At 39.6% G+C, this 20,666-nt stretch overlaps 1 protein-coding gene across 3 annotated transcripts in view; it reads left to right on the top strand.

Annotated features, from left to right (window-relative positions):
• Nucleotides 1-20,666, top strand: part of myt1lb (myelin transcription factor 1-like, b) — a 76,964-nt gene that overhangs the window by 46,085 nt on the left and 10,213 nt on the right. For 2 of the 3 annotated variants that reach the window (XM_037694975.1, XM_037694977.1), the window contains exons 6-13: nt 1,173-1,307; nt 4,315-4,405; nt 6,184-6,291; nt 7,093-7,253; nt 7,456-7,742; nt 15,175-15,405; nt 16,970-17,085; nt 18,231-18,299. In XM_037694975.1, the coding sequence (XP_037550903.1) occupies nt 1,173-1,307; nt 4,315-4,405; nt 6,184-6,291; nt 7,093-7,253; nt 7,456-7,742; nt 15,175-15,405; nt 16,970-17,085; nt 18,231-18,299 (1,198 nt within the window). Of the gene's footprint in view, nt 1-1,172; nt 1,308-4,314; nt 4,406-6,183; nt 6,292-7,026; nt 7,254-7,455; nt 7,743-15,174; nt 15,406-16,969; nt 17,086-18,230; nt 18,300-20,666 lie in introns of all 3 variants that reach the window. The other variant, XM_037694978.1, reaches the window with a different exon arrangement.

The following is a 20,666-nucleotide window of genomic DNA, read 5'->3' on the forward strand; positions in this document are numbered from 1 at the left end:
TCCATCCATCCATCCATCCATCCATCCATCCATCCATCCATCCATCCATTATCTTTTTACCTGATTCTTCCATTTTGGATCACGGAGGTCACTGGTGACCATGTCCAGCAGTCACTGTATGAGAGGCGGGGGACCCTGGACAGATTATAAAGGACAAAATTAAATAGACTATGGTCTAGTTATGACTCATTTAGAGGGCTATTTAGGGGTAGTCTCAGTTTTACTCTTGAATGAATGAAGGATGTAAAACTTAATGTTCTTATATAATAGCCTGTTAACATGTCCTCATGCATTCTCAATGCTGCAGATGTCTTTTTTTTTTTCTTAAAATTTAATTGACGTTGTCAGTTCTGAATTTACATCACATATATCCATTTTTTTGCCTAAATGCAAACATTTTTTAAGAATTAATAACTGTGCCTTTATGCTATTTTTAGGATAGAATAGAATTCAACTTTATTGTCATTGCACATGTCACAGGTACAAAGCAACGAAATGCGTTTGCATCTATCCAGAAGTGCTTAGCAAGAAAAATAAATTGGTAGATATATATAGTACAATATACTGTAAGTTGCTTTGAATATGCTATAGGTATAAATATATACAGTTTGTGAGTGTACAGACTATGAACAGGTTATAATATGAAGGGGTATAAACAGCTATATAAAAGAAGAAAAAAAATATATATAAGTATGTGAGTACTTATGAACAGTAGATAGTACATTATGTGTGCAGTTTGTACAGTAGTGGGCTAACAGATGAAAGTGCAGGTGGTGGTGTTACAGTCCATGTGCTGTTGTTGTGTGTATGAGAATACAGAGATCGGCTACAAAACTATCGGAGGCTTGAGTACAGATGTCCAGAATCTCCTGTCTGCTGTAGAACAGCAACGCTGAGCAATTCTGGATGAATAGTCCGGTCAAAAGTAGGTAGAAAAACGCTAAATAGCATGTTCTGGAGAGACGCTGAGCCTCGCGTTGTTCACGTGCCGCCATCTTGGTCATTTTGTAGACCAAATTAAATTAATTTAGACTTATGATGGGTCTTTTTTTTTTTTTTTTAGCATTTTTCCATAAACAAAAAAAGAATAAAGAAAATAATGTTGTAGAAAGGCTGCTTTAAGCATTAAAAGATTGTTTTCACATGTATCTTTTTTCCGTTTCTACCCACAGATGTTTCACGTGCAGACAAAAAGGAAAGCAGGTGTCCGACACCCGGCTGTGATGGCACGGGTCATGTGACAGGCCTGTACCCCCACCATCGCAGCCTGTCTGGTTGTCCCCACAAAGACAGGGTGCCACCAGAAAGTAAGTATATCAGTCACACATCCGTCAAACGCTGCTATATTAAACCCGATATCTGCCATCGTTGTCCTTTGATGTTGAGGAATTTGCATGATCGCTGCTGTCCCTCGTTCTTTGTGGCATGCACTCTTGCTGTCAGGGGTCAGATAGGTTGCAGCTGCGCTTGTGATCTTTTGCACAGGGTCGTGATTTTGCTTTCTGACTGTCTGTTTAGTATGTTGTGTTGATGAGGTATGAAATGAGGCCTTGGTAATGAATGCAGCACTTGGCAGGATGGTCAGGAGCTGTCAGTTATGGACTTATTTGACTGCATGTTGTAGCTACATTGACTGACAGTGATGGACGGAATATCATAATCTAATTCAAGCTGTTTTTTATTGTAAAATGGATCGCTGTGGATGGGTTGCATGCTCTTTCACAGCATGTCACTGCATGCATGTATGAATGACAAAGGTCAAAGGCCTCATTTTTCATGAATTTGTGCACCTTTTTTACTTTTAACAGCCATGCTTTTTATTTTTAAGAAACTTAAAAATGCTCACAGACCTTGATAGCACTGAGAGTGCTTCAGTCATCCATGGCATAAGCCCCATTCATTTATTTGTAAGCCTTGCTCAATTAAATTCTGTTGAATGGAAAGGCATTCTCATATCTGTAAGCCACAGGTCGAGAGGTGGCAATAATCATTAGCCTTGAATGAAAAATGAGTTTTCCCTTTAGAGAATTCAGACCAGCTATTCAGTCTCGTTCACCCCGCGCAAACTCATCTTGTTTACATTTTTCATTAACTGCAGTTTGAAAATCAAGTTATGATCTGCTGTGGCCCAGACACCAGTCAAATTAAAATTCATATTTGACAAAAAAAAAAAAAAAATGTGCCCATTAAAAAGCAGAAGCAGGATCCCAGTTTGGTCTTGTTCAGAGGAGTGTCGTCCATACAGAGGCTCATAGCCTGATATGAACTTGTCTTGGGAGAAATTTCAAAATGACTCTGTCCAGGATTAAGATCCTAAATGGAACCTGGGAAGTTTTTGTATTGATTGTTACTGGAGATTGTTTGGAACATGATATTCCTCATTTGTGTCAGACTGGCGTTCAGGGGATGAGATGCTTATCAGAATAATCACAAAAAGTGGCATCATCTTCAGTTCTTCTCCTCCTAAAACAAAAAGATAATTATGACGGAGGTGCACAGTTACAAATTCTGAGCATTTAGCCATCATGAGTCCAGTGGTAGGAAAATAGGAGAATAAGTCACATACTGTATGTGAATGCCTGCAGGATAGGTTCTAAAGCTTCCCTCTCGTTTTCCCACATTTGCTGCACCGAATGGACAATGTTTTATTAATGCAGTGACTTTATGTAATTGGAAAACCACACAGTGCAGCCCGATCATTCTGGTGAAAAATTACAAAAAAATTAGGTCTGTTTCTTTTTTTTTTCCCATTTCCTTTTTGCTCAGTTACTTTTTTTATATAGAGAGAAATGATGAATATGATCAATTTCAAACTAGGGACTATTTGATTCTGTTTTTAAATTGTGCACAAATGAAATATAAAAGGTGGAAGAAGAAAAAGCATTACATAGTACATACAGTATCATGACAAAATAGAACATTACCTGTTTTATTTTGCAAAATGTTCAATTGGATATTTTTTTTACAGAAATGAAATGCGAAACCAGAAATACAGAAAGAATCTGTAACCCGAACCGTACCTAGTAGTACAAAAACACCTTAATTTTGTCATGTTCAGATCTAGTTGTAATCTGGTTGCAAAAATATAGTAAACTTATGTTGTTTTATTTAATTTTATATATTTTTTGTTAGTTTGTTTTAAATGTAAATGCCAGCCTATATATATATTTTTTTTAATAAAATGACCAAAATATGAACGTTCTAAAAGTCTAATATCAAATAAACAAGGCAAGAATCTTAAATCCTAAACCACCACATTTATTACATCATCCACATTTAATTCTATCATACAGCAATAGGGATAAAACATGACTTAATGTTTGCCAATTTGACTTCCTGTGATGAAATACATCAGTCTACCCTTTAATCATGCTGCCCTGCTTCGATTTTAAATAGTCTCAAAATATCTTCGAAAAAATCTAGAATGTTGGAATGAAGACATTTAAACGGTTCTATCATTTTGTTCCTTATTCATTAAGTTAGTTTGTGGCCACCGAGTTGAGCTTTAATTCTGAGCTGTCCCTTAACAGAAGGCCAAACCAAACCAGGATATGCATAATGTATTGGCTTGTGGCATGTTGAAGTGGGTGGGGGAACTTTGTCCAATTACCTGCACCGAAGACCAATTAGTATGTAGGGAAAGGAGGATGATGAGGGGTGAAAGTTTAAGGGGGTGATAATGATGAAGCTGATGCCGATGGGGTTTCGCCCCGCACGCCACCGGTATCGAGACAACTCCTCCTCTCTCTTCCCCCCCACGCCTGCTGCGCTCTGACGGCTCCTCTCGGACATCCATAGATCATTAATCTAATTGGCTGGTTGCCGAGGGGATCTGAGACTGTTATGGACTGTTTTAATGGTAAACGGTATTGAAGAATGCACTCTCTGCCCTAACATTGCACGGATGATAACAAAGCGCACTCTATCAAGGAGCTGTCTTCTATCTGTCTGCTTCCACCATTGATTTTTAAGGCTCAGAGTTTTGCATGAACGCAAGTTGTTTTTGCATGCCCAAAATTTCCTTCTATTCCTGACGCTTGTCCTGTCAAACTTAAATGACATCTTTTTATTCATGAATGTCCCCATTCTATGAATACTAATTTGAAAGAGCAGGATAAGTGGAAGCAATATGGTGGGAAACCTTGTCTGCCCTTTCAAACTAGTGTTCATTAAAATGAAAAAGAGGTCATTTGGGTTCATTTCTTAATGATGTTTATAATGCCAGGTTCCTCACACACTAATAGAGCTCATGGGTGATTGTAAAGGGCTCCTAACCTTCCCTGTCTTTCACTCCTATTTCCTGTCTGTGCGAAGTTGTGGCAATGTATGAGAATGTTCTTAAGTGTCCTACACCTGGCTGCACGGGACGCGGCCATGTCAATAGCAACAGAAACTCTCACAGAAGGTAAGAGCTCAGCAACTGTGAAGCTTGTTTTTTTTTCTCCTCATCAATTTGTCCATTTTAATTTATTTTTTTACTGTGGGATTATTTTTGCTCAGCCTTTGTGAGGTATTTTTCATCATCACCAATTTTTATTCTTTTTATTTTTTGTGTGTGTGTGATTGTAATTAAACCCCTTCCTTTCCCAATATATTTTTTTTTCTGTGTTTTGATGCTGGAAATTATCAAAGCACTTCAGCTTTTCACAATCAAATCGTTTAACCAAGACTGATTAGAATGCAGCAAGTCACACTTTCCAACGCATAAATCATTCATCAGCTCAAGGCAAGAAATGGCATCTATCAGGTGCAGGTTTGGCGGTAGGAACTGAAATAGCTGCTTGGCACTGCTGTCAGACAGGGTGAGGTGACAGTGAAAAAAAAGAGTGTCACCCATAGCAGATGCTCAGGGATTCAGGCATAGCAGCAGCCATTAGCACCTTGCTGCCACTCAGCCGGGGTGACAGGAGAGGTGCAGACCTAGGAGAACCAGAACGAACGGCTCTGTGCCGCGCTCGATGACAAACTGCAGCGCCAAGCAGGCACGCACAGTAAACTTTCACTTCTACAAGAAAGAGCTATCCAGCCCTCCGCATACAACTTCACACTTTTCCACATTCTTATCCGAGCACATGCTCATCATGGCAGGTGCTCTTGAACACAAATGGCTGCAGGCCACTGTCAAAAAGCATTCATTTCACACGCAACGCTCGACAGATTGGATGGAGAATAATAGAGGTTAAAGATAGTGACATGAACTTTTCTCACATTTGGTCAGTCAGTTGTCAATAAAAAACAAAATCATCCTAAAACAGGCTATAAATATGCTGAACCCATTAATCAAGCACAACAGTACATCCTGTTGGTTACAACATAAATAACCACAACTGAAAAAATCTTGCACATGACAAAGCTTTGCTAGTAGCTTGTGTTTGCACCTATAGGTGGCATCAAACATCTGAAAAAGAGTTGATTGTTCCAACTGTTACCTTGGTGCAATACATTAGCCAATATAGGTCTTGCAATGTGCAATACTTTTCTGTTTTTGTTGCAGAAAATGTGTGCAAAAGTCATAAGAAATACAAGAAACTGACTTTCAACATCTTCACAATGAATTTGGAGAATATCAACCAAAACCAAAAAATAGCCAAGAGTCTAAAGAAAAACTTTAAAATACCTTTAGAAAGTCTGGAAAACTATAGAGTGCATTGTACATATTCAACTTTGGCAGTAAATGCATCTTCTTGGAGTTTTTGTCTCTTGAATGAAGATCTACAGAAAAGTACAAGTTTTAATTTTAGCAACTTTTCTGAAAATGAGGTGTATATACTCCAAGAACATGTGTGTGTACGTGTCCTGTCAGCTAGCTGGTGTTTGAACGAAACAAGCCGTGGAATGCACATAAAACATCCACATTTGTCCATATGGGAATATCTATTCTGAGAATTATTTTAGGCTGCTCAACCAGAAACATGCAAGCTGTTGCCAACTGTGTTGTTAACCAAAGTGTTAAAAGTGATGAAAATTAATGAGTTTGCATTTTGAGCTGAGATTTTCTGAACTGCAGTCAGGTGCTTTCAGACTGACTGACAGGCAGATGTACAGTAGCTGTTTTCAGCCCGCAAACTGGATGACAAGCGCTGTAACAAGCCAAAATTTTCCAGCATGTGCACTGAGTGTAAAATTTCTACATATAAAATGTGTTCAGCTGCTTCACTTAATTAGCTTTTTTTTTTTCCTCAGTCTATCAGGATGTCCAATCGCTGCAGCAGAGAAGCTGGCAAAAGCCCAGGAGAAGCATCAGAGCTGCACTGGCCCGAAGTCTAACCAGGCATCTGACAGAGTCTTAAGGTAGGATTCACTCAACACGTTTATTGTATAATGACATTCAAGAATGTTATGAAATATGCTTTGACAAGATGCACTGATTTAAATAGTAAAATACTCCTGTCATGTGGGATGTTTTTATGTTTTCCTCTTACATTCTATAATTGAGACGGCATCGCCCCTTTTTTGTTGCATGTGTACGTTTTGTCATCCCCTGAGATTTCATCTGAGAGACATCATGTGCATCTCTGTGCTCAATGAAGGCAAATCACTTTAGATTATAACAAAATGGGCCTCATTCATTACCACGGACATGTGCTTTCACTGAGAGTTTCTTTGATGGACATGAAAATGCTGTGATTTAAAAAAAAAAAGTCATAACTGTGAATTTTATATCCAAATCAAACAGAATATCAGCAGCAGTGTTCTTACAAGAGTTAAACTGAGCTTGTTAATGTGTTTCTAATGATAAAAGCACATGAAAACAAAAGAAATAAAAGAAGTATAAATTCAATGTGATCTTTTTTATTGCCTACAAAGCAGAAAAGTTTAATTTTATGGCACGAGAAAGCAAAGTCCTGCACCTTCAGTAACATTTCCATTTTCCTTTACCCTCATCCATGCTCTAATTCTGTAGTTTACGCCTTCCCTTCTTCCCTCCATTCCACACATTTTTAACCAATCCCCAAGTTTCTTCTCCCCCTGGGCAATGTTCAGTGCCTCGGTCCAACTTCCACCCCCTCGTCATTTATTTTCCAGGCCTATGTGCTTTGTCAAACAACTGGACTATCCACAGTATGGTTACAAGAACAATGTTTCCACCAGCACGCCCCGCTCTAACCTGGCCAAGGAACTGGAGAAGTACTCCAAGACCAGCTTCGACTACAGCGCTTTTGATGGCAGCAACAACCACCAGGTGTATGGGAAGAGGGCCATTGCACCCAAAGTTCACGGGCAAAGGGACGCCTCTCCAAAAGACTATGATGGTATTACAGAGACACTATACATTTAGACATTGCTATTGTATCTCAATTCTTTTACATTTAAGACAAGTTTAGTTAGTTCTAATTCTTAAAGTTTTTTTTTTGTTCGTATTTGTTACTGTATTTTAGACTAGACTGTCAGCAAATGAACTTTAAAAATAAGCAGACACTCCTAATATGCGTTTCCTTGGTTTGCCTCCTGCAGCCAAACGATACTGCAAGAACTCCAGCTCGGCCAGCAGCACCACCAGCACCTACGCCCCCAGCAGCAGCAACAGCAGCCTGAGCTGTGGAGGTGGTGGAGGGGGCGCGGGAGGAGGCGGAGGTGGTGGGGGCAGCAGCGCCAGCAGCACATGCAGCAAGAGCAGCTTCGACTACAGTCACGACATGGAGGCCGCCCACATGGCGGCAACCGCCATCCTCAACCTCTCCACGCGCTGCAGGGAGATGCCCCTCGGGATGGGAGGGAAGCCCCAGGACCTGTGCTCACAGGTAGGGATAGGGAAAAGATGGGGAAGACCTAACTTACTTGTATGGACATGTTTTAGATACTATTTTTCATTTTAATAGCCAAAGTATAAATCTAAATCAACAAAATGGAGAAGAAGGTTCATTTTTTTAGAGGTGGAACCATCCCCACTGCAGAATTCTTGTTCCCGTACTAAAGTCATTATTGTTTTGGGTCCTTGTGATTTTGATTTGTGTATGGTTTCACTGTTCTCATCATTTGATTCTCGTGTTATTTCTGATAACCTTAATTTGCACTTTGACTTCCTTCAGGGCCTGCATTTTTGTCTAAATCATGTTTTTAACAGCAACTAACTTTGTATTTAATATTATTATAAAACAAGAGTATTTTGAAACCTCACGATGATGAATCAGAATCAACTTTATTGTCATTGCACCTTTAAGTACAGCAAAACTGCTTTCCGTACAGCCGTCTGAAGGGTAGACGGAAGTGTTTCAGGGCTGCATCTTCTATGAAGAGCTGCCCTTATCGCTTAGATAAGAAAAGGGGAAGAAAACATGAGGAGAGAATGTATCAAAAAAGAAGATCTCTCACACCGTGTCCTTGGACACATGGCATAGTGTAAGGCAGCAAAAAAAATCTACCTCAGCACAAAAAAAAAAAACATACAGATAGACATAATACATTTTGAGGGGGGCGTGGGATGACAATACAGTGAGATTGTCCATGAACACTTCCAGATAGTTTCCATAGTCCTGATAAAGGATGTTACAGTGTCTATCAGCCGGTACAACTCTGATAGAGTCCATAGATGCTCTTGGGGGCTGGGGTGGGGGGTGAGTAGGAGCAGAGCTTCTTGATTTACGTATCTACCAGGAGTAATTTGAGATAAGTTGGCCTATCCAAGGCCAAGCGGGGAGGCCTGATTCAGATAAACAACAACTCTTTTGGGCAGGCCAACTCTACTGATAATGTCTGCCTTCAGTTCTGCTGGTACACTCAATGGTGAATCTAAACAGCAAGATTTGTGGACATTCCTCTGGTCCGTGCTTGTTAGCCTTCTCCAAAATCAATTCCTTCATGTTGGCGAGTTCTAGGAGCTGCAAGTGGCCTATGATTCTCAGAAATCACATCCAGCTTACGGTTCAACTCGCAAAGTGTATGAGTCTGAGAACTCGAAGCACGATTTAATCCTTCACATAAGGCAGACAGCTTCACCATTGCCAAAACTGCTGCTGACATCTTCCTAATTTGTCAATATCCTAGGTATTTGCCAAGTCCAAAAAAGCAGAAACCTTGTTATCAGAAATCCAATTATGTATTCATCTTCTATATCCTCAACGGACAATGCAGACAGGAACATCATCTTTCATTCACCCCAGGAATCCATGACATATCCAGCTACGTGTGTCCCTTTAGGGCATGAGGGTTCTCCTGCACCCTGTCTCCTTGTCGATAAAATGTTATCAATTGCGTTGAGAGACCAGCTGACCAGATCTGTAATTTATGATTCGGAAGATGTGTAAAGAGAGGCTCTGATACAAAGGACAAACAGCAAAAGCAGGGGGAAGGCAGGAGAGGGAAGAAGAGCGACCATCTTCATCGAGCGCAAGTCAGAAAAAAAACATTATCACGTTAGGATTTTGGCACATTAACTCATAAAGCTTATTGGTCCTGGTTGCCCTGAAGGAATCTTCCTGTTCAACTGAAGTCCTTTTGTCCACGCTCAAAATGGGAGATTGAATCAAAGAGGAAAACTGATGCAAACTGACTTTCTCAGCCAGAGAACATTTTACAATTTGGCATTTCAGAAACAGAAGTTCTCGTGAGTCTAACTGTATTGTAATTTATAATTATTGCTCAAACTGGAGCATGCTGAATTGGAACCGATTGTACTGACCTGGGCTGTATGTAAATGGGTTTAAAACAAAATTATTGATATTGTTTTTTTGAATAGCAGATAAATTTGCACGTTATAGACAAACTGAATTGAACTGAACTACCTTATTTGGCACAGCAGCCTGCAAACAAAGGGCTGATGAATATAGCTCAACTAAAAGACAATACCCTCCTGCAGTAGGCAAAAAAATCCACAGACAGATTATTTTTCTCCCTTCATTATACTAATGCTGGCAGTGAAAACTGACAAAGATAAGGAGATTACAGATGTGCATAACAGTACTGACATGCACACATTTCCTGACCGATCCAGAGCTGTGTCTAACACTTGGGGCACTTTCTTTATTTTCTGTCTGGAAATCAGATAGGAGCAGGACGAAGCGCCGTATGACACGGCGTGAGTCCAGTGTGTCACTTCTGAGGAGATAAGGTGACAGTGCTTCTGTATTATCTGCGGCCAGATGCTAAGCCGGTAAATGGAGGCCAGAGAAAGAGCGCACAGCGGAGGTGTAATGTTGGCTTAATGCTCATGTTGACAGAGGAGACTGCAGAAGAATCAGAGCAAGAGGGTGGTGAGACTCTGAATATAGAATGAAAAAGAGAAAAGAGGTTTTAAAATGCCACAGCAAAGAAGGAGAAGAATGTATATGTGCACATACATACATATGTATGTACTAAAGTATATAAAGTACTAATAAAAACAAGAGAGGAATAGAGAGAAGGAAAAAAATAACTTATTCAACAGAAAAGTGGGGCAGAATAAACTCAGTGGGACAACCTCCTGGAGCATTCACTCTGGTTTCACCTCATTTCATTGTCTGTCTTGCTTCCCATCCCCTGCTGCTGTGGGACAAGATGAGCAAGAAGCTCTCAGGACAAGAGGACGAGAGACGTCAGAGGATTCTTCTTTTTTTTTTTCTTCCCTCCCTTTCATCTCAACACTTCACTTCATGGCTCGTGGTGTTTTTGTCTGAGGCTTCATATATATATTCTCACCACCTTGTGTTTTTCACTTCATCCGTCCACCTGTTTTTATCTTCCACGTTCATTTCACATTAATTTATTGGTTGCTGGCCTGAATGAAAGACTGAAATGTGCTGTATTTTATCCAGGACCATAGTTTCTGTAGGAACCTTTGTCACTGGTGACCTTTCAGTGCAATGCTTCTTGGGACTCATTGTCCTGCATGTTTTAGATGTTTCCCTGCTCCAAAACACTTGAATGAAAATAAAATAAAGACCTCAACATCTTGCCATTGAGTTCTGTAGATGTGTGTGTGACTCATAAGTTTAAACCAGGTGTGGGTGTTGCTGGCAAACATTTAAAACTTGCTGTTTGAATCCAGAGAAACACTTCTTTAAAGGAAATTTAAAAAATAGACATGCTTTTCCAATAACATAAAATCTATATGAAAATTATGTGACTGAATTGTGATTTTTTTATTAAGTTTTTCCTTTAATTTTGGCACATCTTTCTCATTAATGGAGTAAATAGATAAATACTGAGTGGATTCACTGACCATTGTTATCTAAATGTGTAAGGGTTGGCAGTAGTGACTATTTATTGCTTAAAGGAGATTTATTATTGATTAAAAAAAATTGAGAGAATAACAAAAATCCTGCTCACCAGACCAGTTTAGTCAACAAACCTTAGATTTTTTGAAAAGCAAAGATCAGACTCAAGGAGTTAACAAGTTAAAACATTTGACTAATAAACAAAAATACACAAAAATGATCATTTAAAGCAAGAACAATTAAGAGAAATTGGACGTTCATGGTTGGGCAACTGAACTTGTTAAGACACACAAAGCAAAACTCCAACAGGTCAAATGAAGTATCTAAACATTAGAAATGTTTTCCATATGACAGAAATATTGTTCATACATCCATTATCTATACCTGTGTCTTCCTTTTTGTGTAAGAGGCAGAGGACACACTGGACAGGTCACCAGTCCATCACAGGGACTCATAGAGACAAAAAATCATTCACTTTCTCACTCTCACCTAGGGACAATTCAGAGTTACCAGTCAGTCTAACATGCATGCTTTTGGTCTGTGGGAGGAAACTGGTGTACCCGGAGAAAACCCACACATGCACGGAGAGAACATGCAAACTCCACTCAGACTCCTCCCCAGCCAGGATTTAAGATGGTAACCTTCTCGCTGAGAGGTGGTAGCTGTACCAACTGCGCCACCATGCCGCCCCAGTTTTATATTCATTCTACAGAAAAAAAAGGTTTCATTTTGAATGGAAAATGCTCACATTCTGTGCATGTTTATGCATTTCTGAGACCAAATCTGCCAAACTGTGACAATAATAGAAGTAGTACAACAGTATATACAATTAAATTAAAGGACATAAAGAGAAAATGTATAATTTTGTTGGATTTTTCTTAATGTGCATAAAGTAGCGCTGAAAGTTAGCAGGTGATCTCTTACATTTGGGTCCTTTCCGACCATGCATTACCATGACAACGGGGATCAGGGGCCAGTTTAAGAAGAGGTGGTCTGTAATGTGGAAGAGAGGGGACCTCATATATAATCTTTGCTAATTTGGTGTAAAGGAGTAATCTACTTTTTTAAACACAGCTAAAGTTTTTTTTTTTTTTTACGTAACAAGGAATAGGGGACACCCACAAGAACAAGATCAGTCCAAGCTGCACACAATGAGGCGAGTGCTGCTGGGTCTCTGCAGCAACATGACCTTTATTCAACACAGTTTCTTTTTCTCATGGTCTTTTACTCATTTTCTGCTTGTCCTCTGTGTCAATCTCCCTCATTTCCAAGCTCGAGTGTCATTACTTGCCGAATAGCTCTGCAGAATTTTGCAAGCCTAATTTGGTATTAATCGCATAATGAGCAGTCTTTGTTTTAGGCACCCTGCATTCCTGTTCTTGTTTGCATGCTTTCCAACTTTTTAAATAGCCCTGTATTAGTCATAAATTGTATCAGTAGTACTTTATTATTTATTCCATATACTGTATTTTTATTTTTTGTTGTTGTTATTGTTTGCTTATTTTTCTGTAATTCTTAAAAAAAAAAAAAAACCTGGGGCTGCATAGTTGTGGCTGTTTCTACGTCCAGTTCTAAATTTTATCACCCTGTGTGTTTGAGTCATGGTGTGTCACAGAGGTTTTGGCTTCAAACACCAGGAGAATCCTCCCTAGGGCCTCTGTCAGCTGGAATCAGAATTAAAGTGGGCTTTCCCACTCATAAAAACAGAGAAAAGGCAGTGAGCTAAACACTAAAGGGAGGGCAGGGAAGATGAACAGGAGTCAAAGGTATAGAGAGAGCACACAAACACACACAAACAAACAATACTAACCTTAGAGAGAGTTTCCCCATTAGTACAGCTGAGTAGTAAGTATCTTACATGAAGTAGACGGCAGTTAGATCAATCTCAGTTTGGAGAGTCAAGGAGAAAGCATTCTTAAATTCACAGTAAGCTAACAGCTGCTTAAAACAGGGACACAAGAAGAGTACATTTCTATAAAAATAACTCAAATTCAAACTCAATTTATTTAGCTGTTTTTTTTTTCATTCAGCCTTTATTTAGACAGGTAAATCCCATTGAGCCTCGAGGACTCATTTACAAGAGAGACCTGATTTTGCAAACTCTTTTGTAACACTTTCATACTCCATTATGTTTGTATGAGTTGAGTATAGTTGTTTACGTTTTTTATTATCACTCTTCCTAAAAAACATGGCTGGGTTTCTGCAGGTTACACTTTGCAGCCTTTTTGTCCAAAGTTGCATTTAACAACACATAAGATGTTTGAGAAAAAATTGGATTAGATGCAAAAAGACAACATAGAAACTACTAAATTCATTTTGATTTTAAGTTGTTTTAAATGGCCTAAATTTACTATATAAATATTTTTTAATTTATTTAATTGGTCTCATTCTGAATAGATGTTAACTTGACTCTCCCATGAGAAATTTGTACCCAATTCTCCCAATTGATATTGTTCAGACTGCTGTTTGCTACAGGAAAGTTACTGACTGCTGCTTTTTCATTCAACCTTTATTTATTCAGGTTATTCTCATTGAGTCTCGTGGACTCATTTACAAGAGGGACCTGTTTTTTTTAACAAATAATGATGACAACAGTAGAAGACAAAGACAACAATAGACAACCATAAAAGAAAGCAAGTGAATTGAGAAAAATAAATTAAAGAAAAATTAAAGAAAATTGTATTAAACAAATAAAACAAAAAACAGCTAGATTGTAAAGTGATGCAGAATTCTAGAAAACTAAAAACAGGAACATGTCTGCATTGGTTTTTGCCATGAACTTAGCAGATGTTTGAAACCACTTAGGGAGAGCAAGGTTGAGAGCTTCAGATCTTTTTGCAAGATATTTCATGAAACAGGAGAGGAGTAGGAGAAGGCCCTTTGCCTAGTTCAGTCCTCACTAAGGGAACACTGCATGTAATTATGTCCTGAGAGCGCACGCTGTAACTGCACTCATGCAGAGACATGTAGGAGGAGATGTATGAAGGCAACAGACCAAGAAGTGATTTAAAGATGAAAATGTACCAATGAGAGAGTCTGCATGAAGTTAATGATGTCCAGTTAACCAGTGAATACAGGGTGCAGTGATGGGTATGGTAGTTTCAAGTTATGAATCTTATAGCATTGTGATAGACAGCGTCCAACATCTGCAAGGTGCGTGTAGGAGTGTTTATGTAAACACTGACTGCTGCTATGCTACACAATCCAATTACCAAATCTGTCTAATTTGCAAAAATATTTGTACAAGTACCTTTATAGGAAAAAGAATGTTAACGACTGAAAAATAAAGTTGGGATGCAGAATAAATGCTTTAGTGAACAGCCAGTCATGTGGATGTGGCCCATTTTGCTCTACAGCGCTGTAGACTTTTGCCTCTATTTATGGGTTTGCAGCAGTGTAGCTCCAGCTACTGCTGCTCATCACTGCTCCCAACCCCACCCCTAACCTTCATCCTTTGCACCCCTTGTGATGTCCACTCGCATTAGGTTCACACACCCAGCACCAAGCCACACACACAAACATACACACACACACATGTATACAGAGACCATAGAGCCATGGAAGGAAAGAGAAAGAGAGAGACTGAGAGAAAGGCTTTGTAGAGGGATGCACTCGTCCTTGAGAACTGATGAACCTCCTCTTCCTTTGACCCTCTTAGGAGCAAACATTGTTACCCTACACTGCAAGCATTGATGCTTCTTCCGAGATAGATTTGAACCCAAAAAAAAAGGATACAACATTGCTTTAGCTATTTAAACTGCAGATGCTCTTGACCTTTCTTTACATATGCCTAAAAAGTTCAATCATATAAGCCCTTTTTATTTACTTTGATATATGCCATGCATTTATGTCCATCTGATGATGGACATGTCTGACTGCTATTTAATCAGAACTTCTCTGTCTTTTATTTCTTTCTCTTCACCCCTACTTTCTTTTGTTCTGCTTTATCCCTCTATTCTTCCTCATACTCATCTGACGGCTTCCACATCTTCTCCACTTCACTCACACGCACACAAACGCCACACCAACACTCACCTTCCAGAGTCCCGGTCTAGATGTTGATGAGAATGGTACGTTGGACCTGAGTATGAGCAAGAGTCTGTGCGTCGGAGGTGCAGGGGACTCTGTGCTCACCCCACTAGAACCCATGTCCCCCCAGAGACAAGCCGCCCTGCTTGGCTCCCGCTGCTATGGCATGGGGGACGCCGCAGACTGCTGGGACCTGCCTGTAGACTACACCAAGATCAAACACATAGACGAGGACGAGAAAGAGGTAAAGAGAAAATTCACAAGGACGTTTTTTTTGGGATTCTTAGTCAGTCACTGCTGTAAGTATGTGGCCACAGTGCTGAGAAATTAACTGAGTGGCTTTAAAGCATTGCTGAATGTGGGTACAAATCATTTGATGGTGATAAACCCGTAAGACTCCTCTCCTCTTTGCCTCATTACACTCCATAACAAATTCATTATCTCTTCAAAAACCTTTGTGACAGTGCAAGGAGAGAGAACTGATAAAAAGCAATGGGGAGAGGAATAGGAGAGGTTACAAACAGCAAACAGTCTTGGCGTTGATGATAATTATACGGCAGCAGTTTCTGTTTTGGAGACTGATGGAATACCATGCTTGTTCAAAGTGTTATCTCCCTCCTGCCATTGATTCAACACAGTGTCTTCAAGTCAAATATTAACATTATCTTTTGGGGTTTCTACCTTTTGGTCTGACTCACTTTTATTGTTGGAATCATTATAAAGTCATGGTGGGGATTTTTAAGGGAAAACCTAATGAATCTGCATAACTGATGTCAGCGATGCCATGCGTAGAGCTACCAGCTCTGTTTGCACCATGCTCTCTGCATGCCGGCTTTCTGTTTTTTTACTTTTTGCTCTTTGCTAAAATGAATTATGCAAAGTAGCACCTTGGGAGGGGATCGGAATAGCTCATCTCATCAAAGAACCGCTGGAAATCAATGCACCACTGCTGGGTGCGCCTGTCGGAGTGCACAGGCGCATGCATGTATAGCGCATGTGCCTCTTTTCCTGTGTGAATATTCATAAGAGTGTGTCTGTACCCACGTCTCTTTGGGAGGGTGTCTGCTTGTGTTTGTGAGTCCCCAGCTCTAGCCTACTTTCTGCTCTGCATTTCTGTACGCATGCACGTGTCGATCCCCTTCCAGCTTGCCGCTAATTGGGAAACTTGCTGGCAGCATCAAACAGTCTGAGACAGCTGGGTAATTTGGGCTGTATCTGGACTTTTCCCTTTATGGGCATTACTGTACACACACTGTAAAGCATGGAAGAAAGGGGAAAAGGATTTGCATCTACTGTTGTCGTGCCCTGGCTGCATGCACTGCAGACAAAGCACAACCCCTCACAGCCCAAACAACAGCGGTCTGACACCACACCACAGTGCCATCTAGTGACTAATTGCTTCATTACAAAAGGCAACTCCCTGAATGCTCCATACCTCCACACTAACCCTGTGAACATGTATGAAGCCACCTGCGAGCCTCCACACATCACTCATTCGGCATTATTTCCTCTCGGGTGTTCCATTTTCTAGCTCTGTTAGACCGAAAGACTGACTGGCTCAATAGTCACACTGGCTCACCCATTTGCATTCAAATTGACAAGTCTCTGTAGCCTGACTGCACATACAGTGTATGCGTGTGTGGGAATGTAGACAAAGAGGTAAGGAAGGTGACAGGAATAGACTCGCTCGTGCCAGTCTTATAAACCTTCAGATTGTGACGTGCATGCAAATCTGGTTTTGTGGTAAACATTATTAAAAACCCTTCACTTTCTTTCTCCCACCCTTTATTTCTCCCTCCTCTCTTCAGCCTGATGACCTGGATCCTTTCCATGACCTGCTGGAGGATCGCTACACAGATGTTAGCATGCCCAGCCCCAAGCCCAAGTATGTCCAGTGCAAGGAGAGTAAAAAGGACCTGATAACGTAAGAACCCCCATTCTCTTCCCACCAGCCTGCTTTGTCCCACTCATGCTTAGCTTAATTTCTTCCTTCATCCCTTTCTTCAGTTGACCTCCGTGAACCACCTCCCAGACACCCCCCCCCCCCCCATCCCTCCTGTGCTGCTGGCTTGGCTTGCTATGTGACTCTTATTTAACAGCTATCTGTACAAAACAATTCAGGCTGTCAGTGTCATTCCATATCGAGTGTAGCTGATCCCAAGAATCACAGTATAAATCACAGACAGTGAAGCTAAACTGGAAACAATGAAAACCAATAATGGAAAAAAAATCCCTGCCTCCCTTTCTTTATGTAATTTTTTACATTCTCTTCTCATTCCCTTTGGGCTTATAAATCTGTCTATTTTTCCGGTGGCAGATGTCCCACACCGGGGTGTGATGGAAGTGGTCACTTGACGAGCAATTTCGCCTCACATCGAAGGTGTGACTTCCTTTTCTCCTGGTGGATTCTGAGTCTATTTTACTTTATTGTTTTCAGCTTACCTCAACGATGCTGTCAAACATCCATAGGCAGGGTGTCTCTCCTCTCCATTAGCCCTTTGATTATTGGTATGCAGAAGCACGGAAAAGGAGAAAATTAATTAGAGACTGGATACATGCTGATTTGCAGCTGAACTCCTGGATAAAGTTATTTCTCAGTGGGCCGTTTGTAAAGCCTTCTAAGCTGATGTTATTCAGTCCTCCAGGCCTTTCTCAAAGTCCAGTGCAGACTGTGCAGTTCCCATTCAAAGCAAGAAATTTTTAGCTGAGTTGCTGAGTGCTGCAGTATGATTTGAGTCTGCCAGGATCATACAATGTCAGATGCAGCTACTTGAGACTTCCTGTGAAAAATCTCTCAATTCCAACGAAGTTTTGAGGTGAAAAAATTCACTCAATACAGATGCATTAATGGCTTTTGTGTCATTACTTTTAGATACTCAGAGGGTTTACCTTTTTTTAATCAACTTTGTGCACTTGCATCATGGCTTTCCTGCATTTTCTGTTTTTTTTTGTTGTTGTTTTTTTTTTATGCATGTGTTTGAAATGTCCATGTTAGAGTGACTGGATTGTATTTCTTAAATTTGCATTGTTGTGTTGGTGGGGCTAATGCTAGGCTGATGTATTTTTCAGTCTCTCAGGTTGTCCTTTAGCAGACAAAAGCATTCGAAGTATGCTGGCCAACAACGCACAAGAGCTCAAGTAAGGTTTTTAAAAGACTAACGGAATGTGTTTGATTTGTTTGAGCTCCTCAATTTTTGCAATATTACTGTGCAAAAAAAGTGTCTTCATGAAATCAGAGACAAGTTTAAACATGAACTCATTGAGCTATATTTTATTGCACGGATTAAATATTTTCAAGGCAATTTTCTTCTTGTTTTATTTTAATAATCTTAAAATCAAACAAATCAACTGAAACCAGCAATGACAATGATGTTATGTTGTTTTACTGATAATGCAGCTCCAATGTTGTTAAAAAAATAACGTTTTTTTTTCCTTCATACCCGGAAACACACTTAGTTTATTTTGTCTCAGTCCCTCATTCACTGCCCTGCTGCCCTAAATACTGATTAGAGCACAAAATAAATATAAATCAGTCGCTAAAAATATTCCCTCACAGATGGACCATTTTCTTTCTTCTTGGAAAAGTTAAACTAAAAGTACAGATGTGAAGAAGTAAGACACACTAACAGACTTTTGATTATGGGATTTCAAAGGATTTTACAACTTTATCTCTAAATATTCTATTAATAAATTTAGCACTACTCTAAATTAACCACCCATAACACATGTTTTGAGGGTGATGGCCAAGTCTCAAACACAACTCCAGATGTCATGTTATGCATTTGTAATGTATTAATTTCACTCAGTATATTATGAATGTGTTTGTGCAAGTAAAAAAAATATGCAGTCAAGGTCAAATGGCGTCATATAATAAACACACAAATAAAAAAACAGCCCTGAACTGCCTGCCATGGCTCCATTGCTGTCCTGCCTTGTCCTCCCTTCTTTAATGACATCACCATGTAATTTTATTGAATTATGGCCAATGGTAGACCAATTTGTTTAAACGTGCAAAAAGTTCATATGAATAATGTGCTGTGCTTCTTACAGAGAAGAGCTAATGCAAAGTACTCTATGTACAAAGTATCAAAATATGTTTTATCAACATACAATGTGTCAAGAAAAGATGTGGCATACTACAATAATAAAGCATTAAAATAAATTATAGTCAATCCAAAAATAAACTTACAAATCTGTAATTGAACATAATATGGATCCTTTAATTTGTATCTTTTATGTTGAAACAGGCCAGGTCGACTCTATCATGGGTTTATTTTTGAGAGGAAATATTGAAGTAAACGTGAAATTAAAGTACTGAAATTATCATTTCTTGATGCTAAAGTTGTATTTCAAGATTTTATGTGATCTGTTAGCACTCAGAGTATATTTTGGAGTTTTCTCTCAGCTATTACCACACCACAGTTTAGCTCAATGTGTAAAATTATAGCCATTTATCCAACAATTTTCAGTCAGGTCATCTGGACAGTTTACTTTCCTGACTGAAAATTGTTGGATTGTATACCTGGATTATTGAGCATGGACTTTTTTGGTTTTGAACCAGTTTGACATGACTATCGATGAGGAAGAGGGCCTGCATCGAAAGAGGGGGCGTGCCAAAGACACCATCTTAGCACCAGCATAACTGGTTTGTTCCACTTTGGAGTAAGCTGTTTGGGGGAAGAAACAGTTTTGTTTTGTGTGTTTCCTTGACTGATGAAGCCTTCTGGATGGAAGGTGAAACGTTTCAGCAAAAAAAGAAACTGTCCAGATGACCTGACTGAAAATTGTTGGCTTTTATACCTGGATTATTGAGCATGGAATTTTTGGTATAGCCATTTATGTGGATACTCAGGTTGATCAGCTCTGGCGACCCTCTTCAATACGATTTACTCTAAATGTTAATCAGGTGTACAGTAAATGGTAAATAACGCACAAAAAGTGACTTTTTTAAACTTTTGAGTTTTGTACAGCTGTTTACAATGTTTCTTTCTAACCTATTAACATAGAGACTCGTACAGTGCTTTCCTTTATACATTGGGTTACGTCATATGTCATGCAATTATTATTCGAGAGTTTAACCAAAATATGTCTACTGGGAATATTTTGCTGACAGGCACAGGCAGACATGAAACACAGAGGCAATTTCATTCTCACCCGCTGCCTTTTAAAGTGCACAATAATAAGTAGTTTGGGAGAACTAATTATGTTTAGTATCAAAAACCAAAAAAAGTCCATGCTCAATAATCCAGGTTACAATCCAGCAATTTTCAGTCAAGTCATCTGGACAGTTTCTTTTTTTGCTGAAACGTTTCACCTTCCATCCGGAAGGCTTCATCAGTCAAGGAAACACACAAAACAAAACTGATTCTTCCCCCAAACAGCTTACTCCAAAGTGGAACAAACCAGTTATGTTGGTGCTAAGATGGTGTCTTTGGCACGGCCCCCTCCTTCGATGCCAGCCCTCTTCCTCATCGACAGTCATGTCAAACTGGTTCAAAACCAAAA

Source organism: Nematolebias whitei, chromosome 21 (assembly GCF_014905685.2).
Source record: "Nematolebias whitei isolate Nwh7 chromosome 21, NemWhi1, whole genome shotgun sequence".
NCBI lineage: Eukaryota > Metazoa > Chordata > Actinopteri > Cyprinodontiformes > Rivulidae > Nematolebias > Nematolebias whitei.